Below are 25,863 nucleotides of genomic sequence, written 5' to 3'. Positions count from 1 at the left end.
TGCTACCAGTCGCAGAGATCTGCCTGTCTCTGCCTCCCGAGTGCTGGGATTAAAGGCGTGCACCATCAATGCCCGGCTAGCACAGTTTTTATATCCCTGACTTACCACATTTCTAGAGTTAGAATAACTGGATTTCAAAATAAGACCTCAGTGTCAACCACTTTCACCAGTTCAATATCCCCACAAATGGCAAAGCATAGAACTCCACGAATCAACCACAGACTTACGCTGTGAGCCCAGTGTGCCTGTAGGAGGAGGGCAGAAGCAACAGGGAAAACCCAAAGCTCCAGATGCTCTCTGGAACCACAGGGGTGTATTTACCAGAGTGATGCAGAGTGGCTTTGCCCCGCCCAATAGCAGATAAGGGGGGGGGTCTGTGCAAAGTTCTAAAATGCACTGGAACAATTGACAACACACAGAGCTTGAACAGCAACTTAACAAACTCAAGACAGGCCCCGCATTGTGGATGAACTGCTAGACGTAGAAATCAAACGTCAGTGGAGCATGGTAAAGAGAGGCAAAGCAAGGGGTGCCCAGGCAAAGTGGGGAGGGTGCAGCTGGGAGAGCGCGGCAGAGCATAGCATACACCCCAGAAGAGCACGCTCATCACCCAGTGCTCTAACGCTGCTCTTGCCCGTTCCCTTGTGCAGTGCCACTGTAACTCTCTGGTCACCTGGACATGTCTGTCATTTATTAGCACAAGACTGTGCTTTCCCCAGTTGATGGTAAGTAGCAGGAACAGCCAAGACATTACAGTAAATTTAGGTGGCCACAGATTCTAATTCAAGCTGTTATAAATAATTTTCATATGGTTTTCCTGCCCTGTGTGGACCCAAAGAACAATAAAATTGAGCAGAAAGTCATTGAGGTAAATAAAACAGACAAGTGTGATAATATCTATGCTTTTAATGCCATTTGGCTAAAAGATGTGCAGAAGGTTCTACAAGGTAGAGTTATGACAAGAAGCTCTAACACTTCTAAAATTTGAGTTAAGTATATGCCCTATCAGAGCAAAATAAGAAAGAGTTAGACATTTTCACAAAAGCCGGGAATGTTATTTGATTTCAGCTTGCATGTCAAGGAAAACTGGGTGCAGGCTGTATCCCTCACACTTCTTTAGAAGTATTGTGGGGAGGGAGGTGGCAGACAAAGGACATGTTGCAAGGTGGTTCTAACTCGTCTAATTTCACATTTCCCTTTTGTTTCTGATAACAGTGTGGCTCGGAGCACTCCTCTCCAGTGTCTATGAAATACCACAGATGTTTGTGATTTGAAAAGATACTGACATTCTTTTCCATGTGTGTAAATTCCACTGCCCACTGTCATTCTAAGTGGCATTTAATGTTTGTTCTAGAATGTTTTCCTGGTGTCTCCTATTTAAGACATTTATGAAGGATTTCTTCCTTTCTTTCTCTGTGGTGATTTTTTTCTTCTTAGTCAGGAGAGGCTGTGCCTGCTCACTCCTACAGAGCTCCTTTACTGACTCCATGCTTTCTTTAAGTTGCCTTCCCCTTTGATGGCATTCTTGGTGCTCTCTGAGGTCATCTTATAACTTCCCTAAGTCCAGCTCATTTTCTTTAGTCTGATTTCAAAAAGTTAACCTTTAAAAGATCACCCACATAGTTCTTAATTGCAATATCTGGAGTTTTCCTTAACATTTAAGGCATTGAATATAATTTTTGATAAACTATTTTCCACCAGATTCTAACCTGGAATACAAAACTTAAATATCTTTTCTATTTTAAAAAGATTTTTTTACTTCATCTTTTAAAATACTTTCTCTTGTAGCTACTCTAATTATGCTTCCTCAGTTTATGTTTAAACTCTTTGTAATTCAAATTGCTTAGAAACTTGTTGTACATGAATGCTCTGTATTTTAGTTTGCATTGGTAAGCCATAAACTTAGTTGCTTAATTGACTTACGGTTTTAATTAATAAGTTACCTGGTTAACTAATTATTTTAAAATTTCAAATAGGGGCTTGTTGTACAGCTACAGTTAGTTGGAGTGCCGTCACCCAGAAGGCTCACAGGTGCTCACAGTCTGGTTCCCTCACAGCACACACACAGGTGTACACACATCTACAGGCATATGCACGTGTACATTTGTGTGCACATACATGTGTACACACTCACACACTTGCACACAGACGCATGTGCAAGCACACACTCACTAACACAGATCCACTTGACCCTTCATACATGGACTCACACACACACACACACACAGATCAAACATGCAGACAGACTCACTTGCTATTTTTTGTCCAATGGGGCCACACTGAACACGTTTAGGATACATCAATGTATTTCTTAACTCAAGATTACAGCCCTTCTCTGTCATCCATCCAGGCTCTAAATTGTTATATATTCCCCAGTCTCATAGCTGTTTAAAATATTAGAGAAGACTCAACACTGTAAATCCATGTTGATATGTCATCTAGAGATATTATTGAAAGATCATTAAAAAGAAACAAGTTAGCCATAACCATATGTTAATAGTGTAGGTTCAACTATGTATTGTTGACTATTTCATCTATGTTTGTTATAAAAGGTCACTATCTGTTACATAAAATCTCATGTATGCCTAATGCTATAGACATAATTTTTTATTATATTTCTATTTCTTTGTTTTCCTCTAATGCTATGATGCAGATGCTTTCTTCATTATCATTCAGTACAGGAAAATTGAGATTCATATCTCTATAGCTTTCTAAAATATATGAGGTTGCTATGAGAGGTATTATTCCTATTCCGTTGTGCTCCACCAGCCACCATGCTCTTGCCTCATGGTATATACTAGTTTTTAAAGACAAATGTTATAGTTCAGGACCTATGACATTCACTGAAGGGGAGGTAAATTTAGGTACTTGGCTAGGTTCACATTGCAAGGTTTATTTCTTATTAATGTGCAATTTTTTAAATGAATTGGCATTTTTCTTTCAGTGTGCAGAATAAAATGTATGCATGTATGTATTCCACTTTTGTGGACAGAGATCTATGGGGGAGCTAAAATTTCCTGGATCCCGATAATATGGTTGAGTTTCTTTCAAATATGTAATTATCAACTGTGATAATTGAAAAAATGATCATTACTTAGATAACAAAACTCAATTGCAAGCTGTTAGGGACATTTAATATAGCATAGTATCTCACATGGAACTCATAGCTCGTGTTTCTGGTTTAATTTTATAATAGATCTTAACTGCTTTCTATCATCATCTGTATAATAATCATCATTACTAATTTAATAATTTGGTATTCTAGGTAAAGCTTTCATGTACATATTTTATTTATGGTATGGTAATTCAAACTGTGTTGCTGATTTAGGAATATCATTTATAAATGCCGTGAAACATCAACACTGGTTTGGAAGAATTTAGGCTCAGTCAATTTCAGACTTTCTTGTATTTTGATTTTTCAGATTGCATTTTCGCAACACAATACAATCATGGATCTTGTCCAGTTTTTTGTCACCTTCTTCAGGTAATTAATTGGCTTCACTGACTTTTAACTCATTAATCCTGTGTGTGTGTGTGTGTGTGTGTGTGTGTGTGTGTGTGTGTGTGTGTCTGTGAGTGTGTGTGTATCTGTGAGTGTGTGTGTATCTGTGGGTGTATTATGTCAGATCATTTATCAACTAGTTATCTTGCTATTCCATTTCTTGAATGCACACTATGTATGTCCTATAGAGTAGACGGATGTACTTGAATGTAGTTGTAAGATCTTTTATGCTGTTTTGAGGGCAGTGAATTCAGTAGAAAGACAACAAGTTTGGAGTCTCCTTTCACTTAAATAATTAAAACTACTTTGATTAATGAAATTAATAGCACACATACCTTGTGGATTAGTTAAATCTTCTAGAATCGAATCAGTTCAATTCTTTGTTGACTAATTAGAGTGTGTACTTTGTGATATAATAAATGTGTGGTGAATAAGAACACGTGCAATTTCTGCTTTGAAGGAGTTTCTAACCTAGAAGCACTATAAATGCCTATGAATAGCATCAAGTCCCCGGATCCATTGTTCTGTTACACATTAAAGTAAGTTATTAAGATAAAAAGAATTTTAAACTGAAATTGTAGATGAATGATATAAACCCAAAGACAGATATTGGGGTTCAAGCTGAAGATGAGAAAAGCAAAGCAGCCAGCCAGTAGCTCCTACCTCTCCTAAAGGCTGAAATGGAGATCCTGTCTTCTCTGTGACTGGAATCTGAATCTCACATGAGACCCTTTGTTTCTTGCTTATGTATCTCTCTAGTGTTGGGATTAAAGGCGTGAGCTCTATTTCTCTTTTAGACTGATTCACTCTTGTGTGGCTCTGGGTGGTCTTGAACTCCGAGAGAGCCATCTGCCTCTGTCTTCTGAATCCTGGGATTAAAGGTGTGCACCATCACTGCCCAGCTATGACTATGACAATGACTATGACTAGCCTTGCATTCTGATCCTTCAGGCAAGCTTTATTAAATCATGAATAATATATCACCACAGAAACAACTTTGGAATGTTCTGTGTCTTATAATGTACATGGACATCTGCGAGTTGATTCTTTTTAACTGACATTACTTTTTAAGTGGCCGATTGACCTGGGTTTCTTAGAGAGAGGATGGTGTTCTTAGTATCCAGAAGCATCCCGGCCTGCAGGGAATCTCATTTTCATTGCCATGGTTGTAGATGAGGAGACACTCAGCTTGGGAAGGCACAGATAAGTGTCTGTGCTATGGGACCTTAGATAAGTCATTTTGTGAGCATTGCTCTGGATGTGTATCTCAGTGGTGTGCTCTAGGACTGTGAAAATTAGACAAATATCTCCTGTCAATGATGTGCAGCCCACACCCTGCACAGCGCTTCAACCAGGCTGAAGTAGACCTTCAGCCCACCGCCGGCTTGTCTGGGCTGATTCAGCCATCAACCCAATTGTTGGAATATGGAATATTGTCCCTGTTCCCAAACACCAGGCAATCATATTTTGCTTGCGGTGTCTTGTTCAGTGTCTGTGTTGTTTCTGGGTCCCTGTATCTTCTCCACTGGAGTCTACAGATACTTCCAGTTGAGAGACAGAGAGTAGAGGTTTCAAAACTTTATGCTCATGCAATATCCTTGCATCTATGTAACGTATTTGCTCCAGAGCTAAGAGTGGTATGGAAGGACATTCATGGGAGGAGTGGCAGCTATCCACTAAAACATGTGCCCATGAATTGATTCTGTGAACCTGAGTCTTCCAGTTCTTGAGCTAGCTCATGCCTGAGTACATTTAATAACGAGACAACTCTCGAGATTGTATTCCATGTCATCTACTAACTGGTTGTTTTTATAATTGAGCTGCAACCTATGTATTCTGATCTCTTTTGATTCACCTATGGGGCCTTATGTCACCTATGGGGCCTTATGTCACCTATAGGGCCTTATGTCACCTATAGGGCCTTATGTCACCTATAGGGCCTTATGTCACCTATAGGGCCTTACATATACCAAGTTTGATCTCTCATCTTCACCTGCCAATCAGAGTTTCAAATTCTTTTCTTCACTCTTCACCTTCTCTGTTTCCTTGCCTACCTTTTCAAAACCTTTGTCATGTTAGTCACCGTGCTCTGAAAGCCAGCATTTTTGTCTGTGTGTACAGTAATACTAATGTTTTAATACTAAATACCATCTGCATATTTACCCATCATAAGTGCAGAAAATTCATTCCTGCCTTAAACATTTCCCCTAAAGGTGGAACTTGGAGAAGTATCTTAAAATGTTTCTGTCTTACAATTTTATTTCTTAGAAAAAATGACTTTTAAGAATAGTAACAGAGATTCAGTGTGCTTTTAGATGAAGCCAAAAGTTACAATGGAATGACCATCATCTAATGCATTAAAATTAAAATACTTGATGCAAAATAGTATGGATCAAGATATACTAAGTTCAGTTATGTGTGAAAATTCACAAGCGAATGAATGTACATGTAAATTATTCAAATATTTAAAGTTTGGAGCCTCTGAATTTGTGCACATATATTTAAATTCAGGAGCTCTTTTATTAAGCAAAGGAAAGCTAGTTCAATGAATACCATATATTAGACATGATTTCCTTTATTAGGTTGCCATTATAGACAAAGTGAATTAAAATATTCTAATCATTGTGTGTGATCAAATATGTTTGATGGGCTCTTTGTCATTTAAATTTCTTCTAGTAGTGAAATGTAAATTAGATAATTTAAAATCATCTCATTGTTAGGAAAATGCATAGATGACTGTTTTGAAGTCCATTAACTTACTTTTCTACAAGGCTACCACAAAATTGAAACAAGTTGATGTTTATGGACATCCCAATCAGGCTGCTTGCCTCTGTTGTGGTTTGGGACCAGGTCAGCCTGTAAGTGGATGACGCAACTTCAGCTTAGTCAGCATTTGAGGCCCCCTGTCTAACACTGTGTCATGAGCTTTTTTTACCTTCTCATTCTGGGCTCTTGTGGTGGCAAACACAATTGGGCCAGTACCAGTGAGATCATTTATAGACACAGCTCGGCTCTGATCTTGGCTCTTTGTGTTGTCTTAAGTAGGTCACCCAGCTCCTCCAACTCTCGGCCTTTTCATATTTATAGGATCCAAGGATTTTTCTTATTGCTGTTGGGGAATGTGATAAAATACTTTGGTACATGATTATAGAAATGCAAGGGATTGTTTTATAATATTTTTTCTCTGTTATGTGGAGTAGAATAGCAAATTGTTCTCAACCTGAAAAGTCTGTATTATTTAAGGAAACATGTTAAATGGAAACAAGGCAGGCACATTTTTAATGGTACCACTCATTCCTATTGTCCATTGGGTGTGGCTGATGTCTGGAGCAGGTTGTCAAAGTCCTGGAAGTTGTCACTGTTCTTCCCTACTTGATTTATAGGCTGGGGGTGTCATTTAGCAGTTGCTCAACTACATATGTTCTAGTCTCACACTTAAAAGACTAGGGAATTTTCTACTGTGTGGGTTCAGAGACACATTTGGCCTACTGTGTGTCACAGCTTAGCTAGAATTTTACTCCCCACCCCTCAACACCCAACTCCAATAAGAAGCCATGGTGATATTTTAGGCCATTAGGTATCTGTGTCACCCTTGCCTCATACCTGCTAGTAGTATTCAAATGTTTTTCTTTCTCTTGTGTGGTGGCTATTTTTACCTCAGCTTGACACAAGCTAGAGTTAGCTAAAAGGAGGGAACCTTAGTTGAGAAAATGCCTCCATAAGATGCCGCCATAGGACATTTTCTTAGTGATGTGGCGTGGACCGCGTGGTGACCATTGCTGCTTGACAAAGTTCCAGCATTTTGACATGGCAGACAACACTTCTCCAGCACATTTTTACTTTAATTTTTAGTAATTCTCCATTTGCCTGCAAATTTCAAGATTCCATTGTATTTGCCCCCCCCCACCCCGAGTTGTACTTCATTGTGTAAATGTACCACATTTTCTCTATCCATTCTTCAGTTGAGGGGCATCTAGTTTGCTTCCAGGTTCTAGCTATTACAAATAGTGCTGCTATGAACATAGTTGAACAGATGTCCTTGTTGTATGAATGTGCATCCCATGGGTATATGCCTAAATGTCACACTATTAATGTCTTTCCTTTCAGTAAATTTTGTATGGGCTTTAGTAAATGATTAAAGTGTGTACAATGGTAACTTCTCAAAACAAAACAATACTTTGGAGAAAAATCCCCAGCACCATGGATCCAGGAATTCCATTGTGCCCTCCTAATTACACAAGAATAGTAATGTTAGAGATTTACCAGACACACCTGACCCAAGGATGAAATGCCTACAATTGAGATCCAGAGCCTGGGTCATTAAAAACAGGAGTTCAGTTAATAAACACAGGGAAATCAGAATGGTATAGTATACTGGGAAAAGAGTAAGACACCAGGACCTTCGCTTTGGGGAGTGTGATGAGGGGAATAAGAAAATGCAGTGTAATTTAAGTGCTCCCCAGAGGAAGTCCTTTTCCCATGGGCAGGGATTCGGATAAGGGTCTCCATTCTCTGGAGCTTGAGGAAAGTTCCTGCTTGCTAAAGCAGTCATTCTTCCTATCTCTAGCACAAGGAATTTGTGGCCCTTCATTAACATATGCTGGTACCTATTGTCAATGTCAACCCTAGATTCCTTAAGCCTGACCTCAAGCCAGCCCCAACTCACATGCCCCTTTCCCCCCATTGAATCCCTTTGTTAAATTTTTGTTTAAATTAAAAATAAAGAAGAAGGAGCGCAAGATGAGACATATTAGACATATTAACCAGTTTATTATAAGCCCAGCAGAGTATGGAGACTAAGAGAGAAGAGGAACAGGGGTAACGGCTGACCGCCATGCCTGGTCGCCGTAGAGAGGCAGAGAGAGTGTAGATGGGAGAAGAGAAGAGCAGAGCAGAGAGCAGAGTAGAGAGAGAGTAAACAGAGAGCGTAATGGGCAGGGTCTGTCTTTTAAAGGGGTCCTCTGCATCTGCGTGCAGATTTAGTTCCCATGGAACCCTGGGCTGCCCAGGGTACTGCCTGTTCCACCAGGTAACAGGGGCAGGCCAGCATAATGCCTGAACCTTTCACCCATGTTTAAGTATACAGTGTAAAAGGTGTAACCTTTTCTCAATTAAATGTTGCGGGCCACTATCCCATTTCATCCTCAGGTCTTGTCTGTCTCCTCTCTTCTCTGCCCCCACTTCACACATCCTCTTTGGTACTTGCACCATAATCTCCAGCAGTGATTGATCCAGAGGTCCCAGCCTATTGTGTGTGGTGTGGTGTCATCCCTTGGCTGGTGGTCCTGGGTTCTGTAAGAAAGCAGGTTGAATAAGTAAGTCGGTAAGCAGCTCCCCTCCATGGCCTCTGCATCAGCTCCCGCCTCCAGGTTCCTGCCCTCACTGCCTTTGATGATGAACTGTTATAGGAAACTTTGAGTGCAATAAACCTTTCCTCCCCAGATTTCTTTTGGTCATGGTGTTTCATCACAGCAACAGAAACTCTAACTAGGACATCTGGTATACCCTGTGTAAACCTAGATCTATACTTGTATGTGATGATCAGTTTTGATTGTCAAATTGACATAATATGAAATGTCCTAGAAGGGTATATCAAAGAAAGTTTGTGTCAAGGCATGCCTGTGAGGGATTATCTCGATTAGCCTTCTTTGCTGTAGGGAGACCCACCCTGAATGTGGTGCCAACATCTCACTGGGTTGTGTACTGAATAACATGGGAAGCGTGAGCATGATGCCAGCATGCATGAGTCTGTTGCCTCGGCTCTTGACTGTAGGTGTTGGTGACTCGCTGCTTCACATTCCTGCCACTCTGACCTTTCCCACAACGAAGACGCAGATTTGTGGCCCAGTTAGCCCTTTCTTCCTTAATTGCTTTTGTTAAGATATTTTACCAAACAACAGGAAACAAAACTGAGACACTGTACATACTCAAGTGTATGACAGGGATCATTTTATCTACTTTTTAAGTTGTTTCATGGCTCTTCCTGAGGAAGAGTAGCCAGTAGATTCTGGATTTGAATGAGGTCAGCTGGGAATAAGCTGTGGGTCCTGACTTCACAGAAGCTCCTTGGTGCTCTTTCCTTTTCTCTTAAAATAGACAGCGTTATAGAGTACTGTTGCTGTCTAACCACTACTTATTTTGCCTTCTGGGAAACAATGCTTTATTTATGTGGATAGGTGTTTTTCTTTCATATAAGTGTATGAATGTGCATCCCATGCATGCCTGGTGCCCATCAAGGCCAGAGGAGAGCTTGGGATATCTTGGAACTGGAGTCAGACAATTGTGAGCCACTATGTGGGAGCTGGCAGTCAAACTGTGGTTCTCTAGAAGACCAGCCATCTCTTCAGCCCCAGGACACAATTCTTCATGCATCGTTACACTTAGTCTTTGTGGACAACTCCCATAATCTTGTTAATCTAATTTTGATAATTCTGGCTCCTAGATTTGGCAGTGAATAAATTATATCTCTATTATTTTGGAAACCAATCACATTGTGATGGTAGTCACCCTAGTCCTATGGCCGTCTTTTCCCTTTTCAGCGTGGTCTCCAGAAGAAAGCTAACAAACTTCTTTACACATTAATGTCCATTGGCCTAGTTGGACTGTGTGGCCCCTAGGCCTGCCTATGTCGCATGACTGCTGGCTGGTTCTTCTGGTCATGCATTACAGTTTCTTCATGCCTACTCCTAGTCTTTATCTGTAGTTTCCTTCTCTTGTGCCTCAGGGTACCTCATGTAGATCAGTTTTGCCATGTATATGACACTCCTTGTCCCAAGTCTCTGAGAATCATTGTGGTATTCCCTGAAGTCCCCACACAGACTTTATGTTCCCTGTGTTTCTGAAACTTTGCAGTGAAACCTATGAACTTTTATATATCTATTTCCTATGTTGCTCCCTTGAGCAGTTTATCTCCCAATTCCAAATCTTTCCATATTTTTGTTGCTTTTGGTAAAACATTTGAGCTAATTCTTTTGCCTTCTTCAGTTCTTACTCTCTTTTTTTCTCAGATGGGCAATGCTATTGCTTTAACTTTGTTAGTCAAGTGGTCATGGGATCAGACAGTGTCAGCTTCTGAGGCCAGGTGCCGCAGGGAGAGGAGAGCCTGCACGTCTTCTGGCATGACACAGTGCTGCTAACCCTCGGATAGAAGGGCAGCAGATCCACCATCGGAGAAGCATCTGAGATGCTGCTGTCCCTGTCGCAGTCTTGTGTTTTGACTGAGTTTCCCATCATGCTTTGGGCAGCAGCGCTGCAGCCATTAGGTCATCAGTCTATTATTCACCCATGTTCTGGCTCCTGTGTTCAGCCAACAGTGTTTGCCTTCCCTCTTTTAATGTCCGACTGAGGGCATCAGTGCTGTGTAGCTGCACTCATTCCACTCTTTTGAAGGTGTCCTCAACCTCCCCCCATTTTTTCTTCTTTCTTTCTTTCTTTCTTTCTTTCTTTTTTTTTTTTTTTTTTTTTTGGTTTTTTGAGACAAGGTTTCTCTGTGTAGCTTTGGAGCCTATCCTGGCACTAGTTCCGGAGCTAGGCTGGCCTCGAACTCACAGAGATCCGCCTGCCTCTGCCTCCTGAGTGCTGGGATTAAAGGTATGCTCCACCAATGTCTGCCTTCCCTTTTTTCAAATGCACAAACCACCTGGGGCTCCGACAGCTTTCATCAGAACTGTTTTCAAGCTTTTAGCACTGGTGAAATCTTTAACACTGTGAGCTTTCTGGCAGACTACACCTGTGCTGTGTGAGCTGACATGGGTGGTGCCTTCTTAACCTGCAAAGCAGGGATGAGTCCATCCCATGGACCCCTCTGGCCTCTCTCTTTCCCAAATCACAAATGCTCTGAGAAGGAGATACCAGTGTAGAATCTGAGAAGCAAAAGATTTTTAGGTGAAAGTCCCATAAAGCAAATGGGAGGGAGTGTGGGTGTGTGTCGTTCTGCTACATTGATTGGTCTGTGTGAAAAGGAAGGCTCTAGTAGAGGCCCTCTCTGCATCTGTTCAGATGGTCATGTGATTTTTCTGTCCTTGAGATGGTTATTGTGATATATTGCGCTTGCTGGTTTTCATTGGGTGAACTGTCCTTGAATGCCTGAAGTGATGTTTGGGGTCCTCATTCCTGGCTTGCAGCAGAAGCAGGCACACTCATGGGAGGTCCTTTTGGGGTAGAGGTGCACACAGAGCCTGTCCCTTTGGGGTTCACTTTTCTGATGGTGGCTCTGCCCAGACTCCCGCCTGTCTGAGCACTGTGCAGTTCCCACTCAGTTTGTTTCCCTGTCTCAAGTTATTCTGTAGGCCAGGCTTCTGAGTTTAGTCTATGACATTCCCTCTGGATCAAGAGAGCGAGGGAAAAGCAGGATCTTGTCTGTAGAGTTACTGAGCTCCCAGCTCAGTAATATTTCATCTTACGATATTATTTCTCCATTGATTGTTTGATAGTTTTCAGTTTCCTCATCACACCTATTTTGAACCATGTTGCTATAAAGATTTGTTTATAATTTTACAAATTCCAGTTTATAATCAGAGTTACTTATCACAGACCATTCCAAATGGTGTCTGAAGATATCCTGCCTTGCTTGAGAAATCTTTAAGAATTGTATTTTCTCTGTGGCCTCAAACTCATGTACTTTTCTATTTATGTTGCATCTGTGTTGCTGGGTATAGCGTGGAGAGAGATGGAGATTAATATTATAAGTTGAAGAATCTTAAAGGATTCAAAAGCAAAACATAAAACCACTCAAGCCTTAGAAAAACAAACACAGCAGAGCTGCCCATTGAGCTGACCACACCGTGTTAATGTAGCCACTGATATCTGAGAATAAAGGCACCTGATCATGCTGTTTATAACGATTTTTAAAAAGAAAAAAAGCAGTAATGTGCATCTTCATAGGACAAGAAATAAACCCAGATCATTAATAAACACAAGCCTCGGTATCCCAGAAGGATTTGACAGGATTCTAAGCTAACAGACGACCAAGGCAGAGCAAGGACAAAGAGCACTGTGAGGGTTACCAGTGCACAGGGGCCCCTGCTTCACAGTGACTGCAGATGACAGTTACGATAATGTAAATGAGGCCTGCGGCTCTGCACCTCCCTAGGAAGAATCTACAGGCAAACTCTTGTTGTGTTGGAAATTGAACCTGGAAATCTCTCCCTGGCTCCCTTATGGAAGAAAATAGATGTCCGTGCTCTGTTGGCTCCTATAAATCGGTATATTTGATATGATGGGGAAAAACTGGCGATAGTGCAGTTTATAGAGATTGAAACCAGCATTGCACACATTACCCACAATGCTGAGGCTGAGAGCACCAATGATAAAGACAGAAAGAGTTCTCTCAGTAACTTCACACTCACGCCCAGTGCCATATAAAACCCCTAAACCCCTAAACCAGTGAGCGTGCTGTCCTGTCAGTCAGCCTCCTGTTTAGCAGTCCCTAGGTCTTTATACCTTTAGGACCTGCCTCATTCTGCGTCTCCTTCTGTGTCCCAATGCACGCCTCACTCTATGTCTCTCTGCGCATTGCACTGCACGCCCCACTGCATCCATTCCACACCTCACTGTATCCATTCCACACCTCACTGCATCCATTCCACACCTCTCTGCATCCATTCCATGTCTCACTGCATCCATTCCATGTCTCACTGCGTCCATTCCACGTCTCACTGCGTCCATTCCACACCTCACTGCATCCATTCCACACCTCACTGCATCCATTCCACACCTCACTGCATCCATTCCATGTCTCACTGCATCCATTCCACACCTCACTGCATCCATTCCATGTCTCACTGCATCCATTCCATGTCTCACTGCGTCCATTCCACGTCTCACTGCGTCCATTCCACACCTCACTGCATCCATTCCACACCTCACTGCATCCATTCCACACCTCACTGCATCCATTCCACACCTCACTGCATCCATTCACACCTCTCTGCATCCATTCCATGTCTCACTGCATCCATTCCATGTCTCACTGCGTCCATTCCACGTCTCACTGCGTCCATTCCACACCTCACTGCATCCATTCCACACCTCACTGCATCCATTCCACACCTCACTGCATCCATTCCATGTCTCACTGCATCCATTCCATGTCTCACTGCATCCATTCCACGTCTCACTGCATCCATTCCACGTCTCACTGCATCCATTCCACACCTCACTGTATCCATTCCACATCTCACTGCGTCCATTCCACGTCTCACTGCGTCCATTCCACGTCTCACTGCGTCCATTCCACGTCTCACTGCATCCATTCCACACCTCACTGCATCCATTCCACGTCTCACTGCATCCATCCCACATCTCACTGCATCCATCCCACACCGCACTGCATCCATCCCACACCTCACTGCATCCATTCCACATCTCACTGCATCCATTCCACATCTCACTGCATCCATTCCTCGTCTCACTGCGTCCATTCACGTCTCACTGCATCCATTCACGTCTCACTGCATCCATTCCACGTCTCACTGTGTCCATTCCACGTCTCACTGTGTCCATTCCACACCTCACTGCGTCCATTCCACACCTCACTGCGTCCATTCCACACCTCACTGCATCCACTCCACACCTCACTGCATCCACTCCACGTCTCACTGCACACCTTACTTCCCGCCTCACCCTGTGCCTCACTGCTCATGGTGTCCCCGTGCCTCACCCCGTTACTTAAAAAGCAGCTGCCCGTCCACTTTGTATTCAGTCTCCTGCCAACCCCAAATCTACCTCCCATGGTGGCAGTGCATTCAAAGGGCCCCAGGAATGTCCTTACGGCATGAGTTAAATTATATAGCCTAATTATCTAAAGCTTCCTTTCACATTCATGATCCAGACAGTGTCTTCAAGTTCCTTTGTGTTGTGATCCAATTATTGGCATCACCTCGTGTTATCAGCCCCAATTTCAGTGACTTCTGTGTGGGTCCTAGCTGGGTGTGAGGACTTACTACCAGCCCGTACTTTTCTCTTCTCCATTATTTGCTTCCTTGTTTGCTTTCAGTTGAGTAGATTCATTTTCGTTTTAAGTTATGTGCAGTAAGACCCATTGTCTGGGCCGTCATATGATCTCTCGTAATTTCCAACTTTGTTCCTTGTTCCTTTGTTCCACAGAGGACTCCACCACTGGGCCAGTGCTTTGTAGCCGGCTTTCTTCTCACCCAGACTGACGTGTTCTTTGGCCCTTGCTCATTCAGCATTCTATTTTAATGGCGACTTTCCCTTAGCATCTTTCAGTAGGGATTTGTCCAGGTTGCTTGTGTTTGTATCAGTAGCCAGTTATGTCCTTTGTTGCATTAGCACTTTGTTTATGGACATATCACACTTTATTCACCCACTGAGAGATAGAAGTTACACTTTCTGGTAATTATGAATAAAGTATCAGCAAACAAAATATTTTCTTTGTGTTTTGTATCGACACAAGTTTTTATTCTTCTAGGATAGCTTCTTAGAAGTAGAATTGAGGGTCACAGGTTACAAGGACATTTATCTTCACAATACTGGCTGTCATTTTGGAGCAACAATGTCTTTTCATATTGTATGACAAAGCAAGAGGGCTCAGATGTTACACATCTTTTTACCACACTCACACACACACACACTCACACACACACACTCACACACACACACTCACACACTCACACACTCACACACACACTCACACACACACACACACACACACACACACACACACACACACCATACATATGATAGATATGTGATGGAATGCACAGCCTGTATATGATGGATATATGTGATAGCACACACACAACATATATGTGATAGATATGTGATGGGAGACTCCCACTGATGGCACACACATGGGCGCGCACACACACACACACACACACACACACACACACGCGAACTCGCACACACACACACACACACACACACACACAGAGAGAGAGAGAACATGTATACAATAGATATGTGATCACACACAGTATGTACATGATAGATACATGAAGATAGATACAGTGAAGCCTCAACATGACAGGGGTCACCATCACCCAGCACATGACAGGGGTCAACATCACATAGCACATGACAGCGGTCGCCATCAGCTGGCACATGACAGTGGTCACCATCACATGGCACATGACGACAGGGGTCACCATCACCCAGCATGTGACAGCAGTGGTCACCATCACCCACCATGTGGCAGTGGTCACCATCACCCAGCTCATGACAGGGGTCACCATCACCCAGCCCTGTGCTGCTGAGGACACCAAGCCAGCAATCCTTCAGGTGCTCAAAAAGTCACTGCAGCACCGTGGAGACACTGAGACGTGGCCTTCTGATGCTGTGGTCATGTATGCTGTCTGAGTTACCTCCCTTTAAGCAAGTTGATATTAGGTAGGCTCAACTGGAAATATCTCAAATACTCAAAAAGGGTAGACTGGAAAAATATGACCATGCTATGTAATAATGTAGAAACATGAAAAAAAATGTTAGAGTAACAATATGGATGACAGAGTGTTGTTAGAAAGAAACTGAAATAAACAGAATAAACATTTTAGGATTCCATTTTTATAGAGTTCAGAAATGGGAAACTAAGCTTTCATATTAAATCAGTACGATTTGAGCAGGTGAGAATGGGCTCACCGATTTCTTTATGTCAGTGTTGGTTATATGGGCATATTGTCAGATAATTTGATAGCTGTGTGCTTTTTATTTCTCTTCTTATGTTACAGAACATTGGTTTACAGATGATTTGAAAACGAGTATGTGCTTGTTTAAAACACCAAAGGAACTCTTTAGCAAAAGCTTTTATCCAACTGCCTGGTTTCAAGTGTTGTAATTTTAAACCAACTTAAATAGTATAGAAAAACACTGTGTACATTGATCTGTGTCACTTCTTGTCACAAGTTTGAATTATTGGATAAGACCCAGATTCACTGCAGTCAAGGCACACCAAGGAATACTATCCCTCTGTGTTAGCCTTCTTGGTCCCCTGCCACTCACTTTTCCAAAATGCTCTGTAGATGTGTAAATCCCTTATTTTCTGGGAGACTTGGCTGAATTTCTTCATCAATTTCAAGAAAGTGATATGTTTACTGGATTTTGTGAATTCTTGCCCAACCTTCATTTAACTCTGTCGTTGTAGCTATTTAGCAACCATTTCATGTGAGTGAGGTTGATCCCTCATCTGCTTCATGGTGGACTAAAGCTATTTAGTAGCTCTTTAGTGATTGATTGACTATACCTACCCAAGAGCGAGAGGAAGGCCTGGGGCATTGCAATTTGTTAAGAGGTATAAAAAAAAGTCTTGAGAAAAAATTGATTTACATCAGAATACATATTCCAGAAATTCCTATCATCTATCTATCTATCTATCTATCTATCTATCTATCTATCTATCTATCTATCTATCTATCTATCTATCCATCCATCTGTCTGCCTGTCTATTTGTATCCTAGGCCAGAGCATTTGAACTTCATCTTCCTTAAATCACAACAGTCTAGGTGTCTTGAAGGAGAAAGGTGTATTAACTCATAGATCTGAAAGCTAAATGGATCATGGCACTAGCACTTTTGGTTTCTGATTTGGACCTTCAAAAGAAGGCAAATTGCTGGTTTCTTGTTGTTGACTACTTGGCTTTTCTTCCACTCTGTGTAAGGCAAAGAAGGTGTTTGACTTCTCTGGTTTCTTTTCTTATGAGAACACTCTGTTAGTTGGTTTCTGTGAACTTTTTGCAAACTTAGACATACCTAGGACCAGGAAACATCAGCTGAAGAATTACCTCCTTCAGATTGGCTCATGGCCACCCCTTTGAAGCATTGTATTACTTGCTAATTGATACGGGAGGCCCAGCCCACTTTGAGCGGTTCATCCCTAGGCAGGTAGGCCTGGGTTGTCTGAACAGGCCTATAGGTTGTGTTCCTCCATGGTCTATACTTTTAGTTAAGATCCCACCTCAAGGTTCCTGCCTTGGCTTTGCTCAGTGTTGGACTGGAACCTGTAAGCCAATTCAACCCTTTCTTCCCCAGGTTGTAGCTGAAAGCTTTTCTCTGTCCTGATCAGTCCCACTGGACAGCTAACCCACCTGCCGGTGTCCAAAGCTGCTTATAAAATAATCATTCAGAGGCTTAATGGTAATTACAAGCTGTTTGGCCTATTAGCTCAGGTTTATTATTAACTAGCTGTTACAAATTAAATTAACCTATTTTTATTATTCTGTATTTTACCAGTCTGGTTCTTTTCTGCCTCCCTATTGGCCAAATCAGCTTCTTTATGAACCAGTGGTAATGAAACCTATTCACAGCACATAGAGGGAAATCCCACATCTTTTCTCTTTTTCTGTCTAATCAAAAAGGAAGGTTTTAACTTTAACACAGTAAAATTACATATAACAAAACAGTTATCAAGCAAGAATTACAGTTATAATATTTAGTCTATTTGTATTTAGCAAAATTAAAGAAAATAAATATATATCTTAGTGAGTCTCAAATTTTGTATCTAATTACTTTCTATTATGACTAAGGAAAATGATCTTTATAACTATCTAGTCTTCAACCCCATCAAAGATTCCAGAAGGACATAATATTACCTGAGTAAGCCGGATGTGCATTGCAGGCAACTTCCAAAACAGAGACAGTCACCCAAAGTTCTTCTGTAACATTGGGCCATCCATCTTCAGTCTCCTGGCTTAGAGTATCTGACAGACTTCTCAGTGAAGCAGGAAATTTGAAACTGTCTTTCCAGTTGGCAGTTTGTCAGACATTTTTCTCTGTGTCCTGTAGAATGTCTGGCAGACTCTTTGATGAAACAGGAACCCTGCAGGACTGTCCCATCTTGTTTTGCAAGTTCAGCAGTCACTTTCCTGTGGGTCCTGCATGTCCAGTTTATACAGCATACAGTCAAGCGGTCCAGGAAAGAGCAGTTACTTGCCCATATGGCTAGTCTTACCACATTGAAAGCAAACTCCATAAGGAGATTCTTCAATGCCCATCATCCTCTTGAAGTGATTGGTGATGCCAGGAGCAGAGGTCTCTTGTCCAAAAAAAATTCTAAGTTATTAAAACTTTAAAATGCCACATTTTGTAGGTTTTTTGAAAAGCGTTTGAAGATTACCTATCTGTAGGGGAACCTGTAGCCTCACCTGCTTAGGGGCTGGCTACAGGTCTGCCTGACCTGGCTACACCTATCCATCTGAAATATATCTTTGTATATTTAGAGAACCTAACTAACATGTCTGTATGTTTGTCTCTTATTGGTGACTATTAATTTGTACTTCTTAACTATACATTTTTAAATACGTTGTACAAACTTAATACCTTAAACAACAGTAGAAATATGCATGTATTATAACAAAATTGACCTTAAATTTGTATCAATGAACCAAAATCCAAACCAATGTATTTTGAAATTAACAGTCGTCTTTTGGGTTAAAGTAGATTCAATGCTCTACCCCCTTTTTATTATAATAATAGTCTACCCTTCCCCCATTATTTCTATATTATATCCCCTTTTTTTCTTTAGAAAGAAATTAACTGTGACAGTTAACCATTTATAATCAACCCCCTTTAAATGGAAACAAACATTTATAAACAGTATTTTGGGAATTTGGGCATAGTTTTCTATACTAGTTCCTGCAGATTGGTGGATCACCAATTACTTCGAGAGTATGATGGGCAGTCTTATGGGGATCCTGAGAAAATATAGGATTATGGTTAAATCTTGGCTGTAGTAATCTGTGAGGCTGCCTTGTCTCAGTCAGTTGCCTTGAAGCTGTTTTGGAATGTGGATCACCTGTCCCATTTCTCCCATCAGAGACCTCTCAGGGAGTTTTACTTATCAAACCATATTAGCCTGGAAGGAATATGGAAAACTTCAGAAGGCCAGCTTCTAAAATCTCCGCTCATGGTTCAAAAAAAAGGAGCCTCAAATAAGTGAAGGAATTAATGTGAGGGAAAAATGGAATCTACTTACAACATGATCTTTCTATCCATGTCTCTTTATTCTGCTTCCTCTTGCAGCAAAATGTTTCCAGTTATCACAGCAACCAGCAGTTTTCCAGTCCTAGTGGGATTCTGGGGCTGGAAATCTTTTGTACCATTAAGGATCTTGACATGGGGACAGTCCTGGTTGTTAGCTCAGAGGTGGGCATGGCTACTGTACATCCTGTGAACTACTTGAGGGGGAGAAGGTCAGTTAAGAGACTGAACCATCAGGAATTCTAGAAAGGGGGACTAGTGTGCTATGCTGAAAGTTCATGTTCAGTAAAAATCAACTCAGTGTCTGCTTTTCTCCCAGCATGCATAGGGAATATCAGGTAACTAGGCAACCTAGTAAACATAGGGATGCAGGCAAGCAGCCTTTGGTCTGCTGTCTACACTTTTGCTATGGTTTCCTGCTAGGAGAAGCTTTTAGCATCAGTTGCTTAGGGCATGCTTATTTTGTCTATCTGGGCAGCTATGAAGCAACAGCTTTGGGCATGTATTAATTTTATGTCCTTGGATATCTGGCAATGTCTTAGATGGGATGCTTTAGCCTGGGTCCTAAACACTGACCAAATGCCAGTCACTAAGGATAATCACAGGGAGGCAGATCTCTACATAGCAGAGGGGAACTAGGACCTGATAGTGGGAAACAGGTCTCACACATAGTCAGGGGATGTAATCAGTAAACTAGGACCTGCTAATGGAGAACAGGTTTCACACATAGCTAAGGAGTATAATCAGCAAACTCCAAAGGCATGGGAGAAATGCCCACTAAATGATCAGATATTGCTGAAATGTAAACAAACTTAGTAAATCCTAAGTTTTTGAAGAAAGGAATAAGCTACATGAAGAATCTACAGCAAGAAACAGCCAATTCATTCACAAGATGATAACGCCAAATAAGACCTGCCTATTGGTTTAAAAACCTCCATGCAGAGCCCCTGGCTCTGTTGGGTCATCTCAGGAAATGATGGCTGTATAATTACTGTGTGATCTTGCGGCTTGTAGCAAAGGAATCCACTGTCTTTCATCTTCTGTGGAAACAAACAGAACCTATTTTCCAAAGTAACATGTCCTTAGATATCTGTATCTTGACTTCAAATCAGCTTCTTTTTTGGCCAGTGGTAATGAAACATATTTACAGCACACAGAAAGACACCACACATCACCAGGTTACTCTTGCTCATGCTGTTCATCAACAAAAAACAGATTTGGACAGACACTGATCTGCTCATGTTGGGGGTCCCTACTTTATGGAATAGAGTTAAACTTAAGTCCCTTCTTGAGGGCTTTGACATTAACATTTTGGGTGATGGTATTAACAAATGTCCCCTCAAGCCTGATAGGGTTGTGACAGACCCAGTTACAATGGTCCCCAGTTTTGCATTGGGGAATCAATGGGTTTAGCTTAGCTTGCTTACAGGAGCATGGAAAAAACTGAAGAACACTCTTCCCATCACCATAAACACTCACATAAGCTTCCTTAGGTGCAGGCTTTGTCACCATTAACCACTTTCATAAGCTCAGGTAGGTGCCAGGTTTCATGAGCCCTTTTCCCAAGCAGCTGTTAACTGCCTATATAATCTTGGTGAAAGAATTGCTCCTGAGCTTCTTTCTTCTTCAGTGAGGGGAGACTTACTGGAACCAATCTTATGGGACTCCCATTGGCTATATAGGTAAGGTCATACGGGGGAGTAGATGTTTGAGAATCATGTTTTTATGGCAGTGTCAGGTTTTCTGTTACTTGCATTTGAAATCTTCTTACTGGTGGAATACCTTCCATGTACAAGGTAATTTACCCTACTAAAAGTGCTCAAGGTTCCCCACCCCATTTTGCAATGTTTCCATATGTAATGAGATAGTTAGGTTATAGAACCCACATCCAAACAAAAATTCTGTATGTTTTACATACACCTTATGTGCATGGCTGAAGGTAATTTTATGCAGTGTTTTTACTGCACCCGTGTTTTGTCTACACTGTGCGAGGTCAGCTGTAAAACCTACCTCTTGTTGGAGGGGGTCAACACTTAAAGCTGGGGTTTCTGAGGATTTGAATTTCAGCTCTGACTTCCTCTGAAGGGCCAGATAGCATGCTGTGCAAATTTTACAATCAATGCGTCATTTCCCATATGATCCACATGGCTTTATTTAATCCTCAACTCTTAGCAGATGGACAAATGGACAAACCCAAGTTCTTTTCAATTCATTTAACACTACTTTTTTTGAATTGATTTATTTTTGTTAACATTTCAGTTGGTAAGAAAATCCTCATGTTTTAGGGTACTGGCAAGTTATTAGTAGGTATGTCTTTGGATATCAGTTACTAAGGGAAGTAATTTTAAAAATAAAGTCCTGTATTTTAACCCTGCACTAGTTTCCAAGGTTTTTAGTAAAATGCAAGAATAATGCATGCAAAGTAATTTTTGAATATTTAGTATTTATGGATTATGTTCAGTTAAGCTGTGTCCTGCAGAACTCTGGGAAGATGATTTGTCTTTTATCTTGTCAGCGTTCCCTTTCGTCCCTACAGCACAGGCTTGTGTCATACTATGATCTGTGCTCCCCTCAATGGTTCTAGACAGAGGATCACCACCCCCACAGGGCTGGCATATCAGATAATCTGCATATCACCTATTTACATTAGGATTCCTTGCAGTCACATGACCAGTTAATGAAGTAGCAATGTAAATACTGTTGTTCTTGGCGAACTGCTTTAAAGGGTCGCAGCATCAGGAAGGTTGAGAACCACTGCTCTAGATGACATTCCTGGATGCTGTGTGTTTTGTGTTAGGGATTCTGTAAAAAGGATCACTTTGTAAAGGTGATTAACCCATTGCAGTCTCCCTCCCTAGGTTTCTAAGTCTTTCCCCTCATCTCTAGTTTGCATGCTTCTTTTTTATTATTTCTGTTACTACGTTCATTACATGGATGTGTTAAACCCCTGACAACTCTGGTCCGATTATCAGACCACATCGTTTCCCCTTCTCTTTCCATGCCTTGCCCACCCTTCTCTTTCTTCCCTCTCCCTCTGCCTCCCCCCTCTCTCTACCTTTCCCCTCCTTCTGCCTCCCCCTCCCTGCTCTGTCCTTTGCCCCTTTCCTTGTCCTTTCTTCTCTCTCTTCTTGGAAGCCTAAGTATCTGTTCTCCTCAGTATCATCCAGACACTTAGAGAAGCCATTTAATGGAGAAAAAAATCTCAAAGAATGTGGCCAAAACTGAATAGTAATGGAAATAAATAAATGACACAGACATTTGATGCTACCCATTAAATCCTTTGATTTAATGATAAGGAAAGGCTAATTTAAAGAGATAGACCAGTGCATTTCAGTGACTTAATGCAAACAAAGTTTACTTCTCTTCATGAAAAATGAAATGGACGGAAGTGGCGTTTGGAGCCTTGCCCCATGATGCTTCCCAGGGAATCTGGGTCGTGTAACTTCTCTTACTTCTTATGGCTCCTGGATGGTCATCAAAGGCTAATGTAGCGCTATCACTCTGATTGCTTCCCCACGGGAATTCTGTGGGGAGTGTTGGGTACAAGTCTGGAAAAAGAATTCTGTATTCTTCCTCCAAAGAAAATGGTTACAAAGGCTTCATGTTTTATGTTGTCCTTAATGATTACAAAAGCGAGTCTCTTTATTGGAGTCAAGAAATTTAATTAAGTGAGAAGGAATTTTAATTCTTCTAGGAGAAGCCCAACATCTTCATTGCTGGAATTCTAATCATGCACCTGTTTCGGCATAAATACTGTTACTTTACAGAGCAACAAATGAAATACACCGTGGTGTTCAAATGATGTTTAATACGAATGGCTTTTTGTATGTAAGCTGTCATCTACTACTGTAATTGCTCTTACAGAAAGGAATAACAAAAGCAGGGTCAGATTAAATATGAAGAGTGATAAGATGCCTGCTTATACTAATAACTGGAATAAAAACATCAGAGGAAAAACTTTTATGTGAATACTTGTGAAGCATATGAAACCCAGTAACACTCTTCATGTTTGGAAATAACCGCAGGGCACTGTACAATGACACCAGTGTGTCTTGGGGATGGAGTAAACCAGCCACGGGGCTTGTACATGTTCCTCATGCAGTCATTTTTATTAAGGATGAACTCAATGGGTTCATTGGAATAGCAAGCTTGTACCTTTCCTGCTAAAAAGTTTAAGGATATAATGATCTTACTGAAACTAACATGGACCCCCTCAGTCACTAAAGTACCAAGTTTTAACACTACTAACCTGAGAGTAGCATGTAGTTTCTATGGAAATAACCGAGATCTAGACAGAGCTTCTCAACTTAGACAGCCTTGGCAGTCTATACATCTAAAATCCTCTCTCTCTCTCTCTCTCTCTCTCTCTCTCTCTCTCTCTCTCTCTCCCTCTCTCTCTCTGTGTGTGTGTGTGCATATGTGGTGTGTGTGTTGTGTGTGTGTGTGTGCATATGTGCATGTGTGCGTGTGTGTGTGTGTGTGTGTGTGCATATGTGCATGTGTGTGTGTGTGCATATGTGCATGTGTGTGTGTGTGTGTGCATATGTGCATGTGTGTGTTGTATATTTTAATCGGTTAAGCAACATCCTATATTGCCAATCAAATGGTGGCAATAAAGATGCCCCTAGGTACTTCAAAATGTCTCCTTGAGGCTAAAACACCTGGTTAGGAATTGCTCAGCCAGAGAGTGCCAGGGAGGCTTTTTCAGATGCATAAGAAGTTTCAGATTTAGCACACTGATTCAGAATTACTCGGAACAGAACTGGTGTTAAGTGATCAAGATGAGTATATTTCCATAGTTTCAGTTAACTAAGAGTGGGAAGCATTGACTTTCGAGTTAGCAGTTTCCCAGGTGACTGTTTAATTAAGTAAATTGCAGACTTAGTCACACTCACAGTTTACCAGGGATTTCTTTTCTAGGCAGGATTTTGAACTAAATAATCTCTTAAATCCATTTTAATGATAAGATGCTGTAATTTTGGCAGTGCTAAAGATGCAGATTTGCAAAATTAATCTCCCGTGTTTGTCTCCTGAAAACCCCCTCTGCCTGTGCCAGTGTTGTAGTTGAGCACGGGGTCATACACTAATTAGGGAAAATATCTTCTCACTCAGCTATATGCCCAGACCAGAAATCTGTTTTTGAGAAAAAGAGAAGTGCATTCCTTAAACATATATTAGTTTTTAAAAGTATCCACTTATTCAACTTTATTTTGTGGGAGGGTATACCTGTATGCCATAGTCACATGGGACACCAGGGGACAACTCTCAAGAGTTGGTTTTCCTCTTCTGTCATGAGGGTTCTAGATATCAAACTCAGGTCGTCAGGGCCATCAATCAGCACCTTAACCAGCAGAGCCATCTTGGAAGCCCTTTAAACTGAATTTTAAGGGGTATCCATCATTTATGAAGGAATCTAGAGTGTCATCAGCATTTGTTGATCTTACAAATTGGTCAAAAAGGATGAAAGAAAACAAAATTACATAGGAGATTTCAAAGAATCAACAGTTCCCATTATCATCAATGAGAAATGAGTTTGTTGATAGATTAAAGAACACTCAGTTAAATTGCAGCAGCCAAAGCCCAGTTGAAACGGTGTGTCCTCTAAAATGTTGTCCATTATATAGGTATTAATCATTATTATCCTGAGTGATTTTATTGGTACACAAATCAGGAAGAAAATAGTTCACAAAGAAACAAGTGCATTGATTATGATGAAATTCCTTTGAAATATTTATCATGACAAGTTCTCTATGCTTTAATTTACTTTATGTTATTTTCTTTTATTGCATATTTCAAGTGTATTTTGAACACACTTATCTGTGCTTTATTTTCTAGTTGTTTTTTATCCTTGCTGCTGGTGGCTGCTGTGGTTTGGAAAATCAAACAGACTTGCTGGGCTTCTCGACGGAGAGAGGTAACAGTCACATTATCTAATCTCTGTGAGGGTGTGAGCAGTTGTGGATTCCTGGAAACCATGCATATGCTCTTTCAAGTACAGATTTATCAAATCAGTTTTACACATTAAAATTGCATAGTTTTCTATCTTTAAAGCTTCACAGTTGTGTGGGGTGGTGGTGATGATGGCGCACGCCTTTAATCCCAGCACTCGAGAGACAGAGTCAGATGGGTCTCTGTGTTCAAGGCCAGTCTGGTCTACAGAGAGAGTTCAAGGACATCCAGAGCTTCACAGAGAAATCCTGTCTCAAAACATAAACAAAACAAAATCACCAAACAAAAGCTAACTAAAAAATTCAGAGTTGATAACCACAATATTTTCAAGACATTATCTATCTATCTATCTATCTATCTATCTATCTATCTATCTATGGGTTAGGTGCAGGTTTTTTTTTGACAATATTAGAATTCATAATGAATACTGATATTAATTTTGTTAAGTAATCAGTAATATCTTTCTTTTGACATTTAGTT

The 25,863-nt window shown here is 41.1% G+C and overlaps 1 protein-coding gene across 1 annotated transcript in view; it reads left to right on the top strand.

Moving 5' to 3' along the window:
- Positions 1-25,863, top strand: part of LOC100764329 (attractin-like protein 1) — a 542,646-nt gene that overhangs the window by 177,173 nt on the left and 339,610 nt on the right. The window contains 2 exon segments of the mRNA XM_027406896.2: positions 3,423-3,484; positions 25,270-25,348. Of these exon segments, the coding sequence (XP_027262697.1) occupies positions 3,423-3,484; positions 25,270-25,348 (141 nt within the window).

This window comes from Cricetulus griseus, chromosome 3, assembly GCF_003668045.3.
Source record: "Cricetulus griseus strain 17A/GY chromosome 3, alternate assembly CriGri-PICRH-1.0, whole genome shotgun sequence".
Classification (NCBI taxonomy): Eukaryota; Metazoa; Chordata; class Mammalia; order Rodentia; family Cricetidae; genus Cricetulus; species Cricetulus griseus.
Note: the sequence above shows the minus strand (reverse complement) of the source record. Positions and strands in the feature narration are given on the sequence as shown.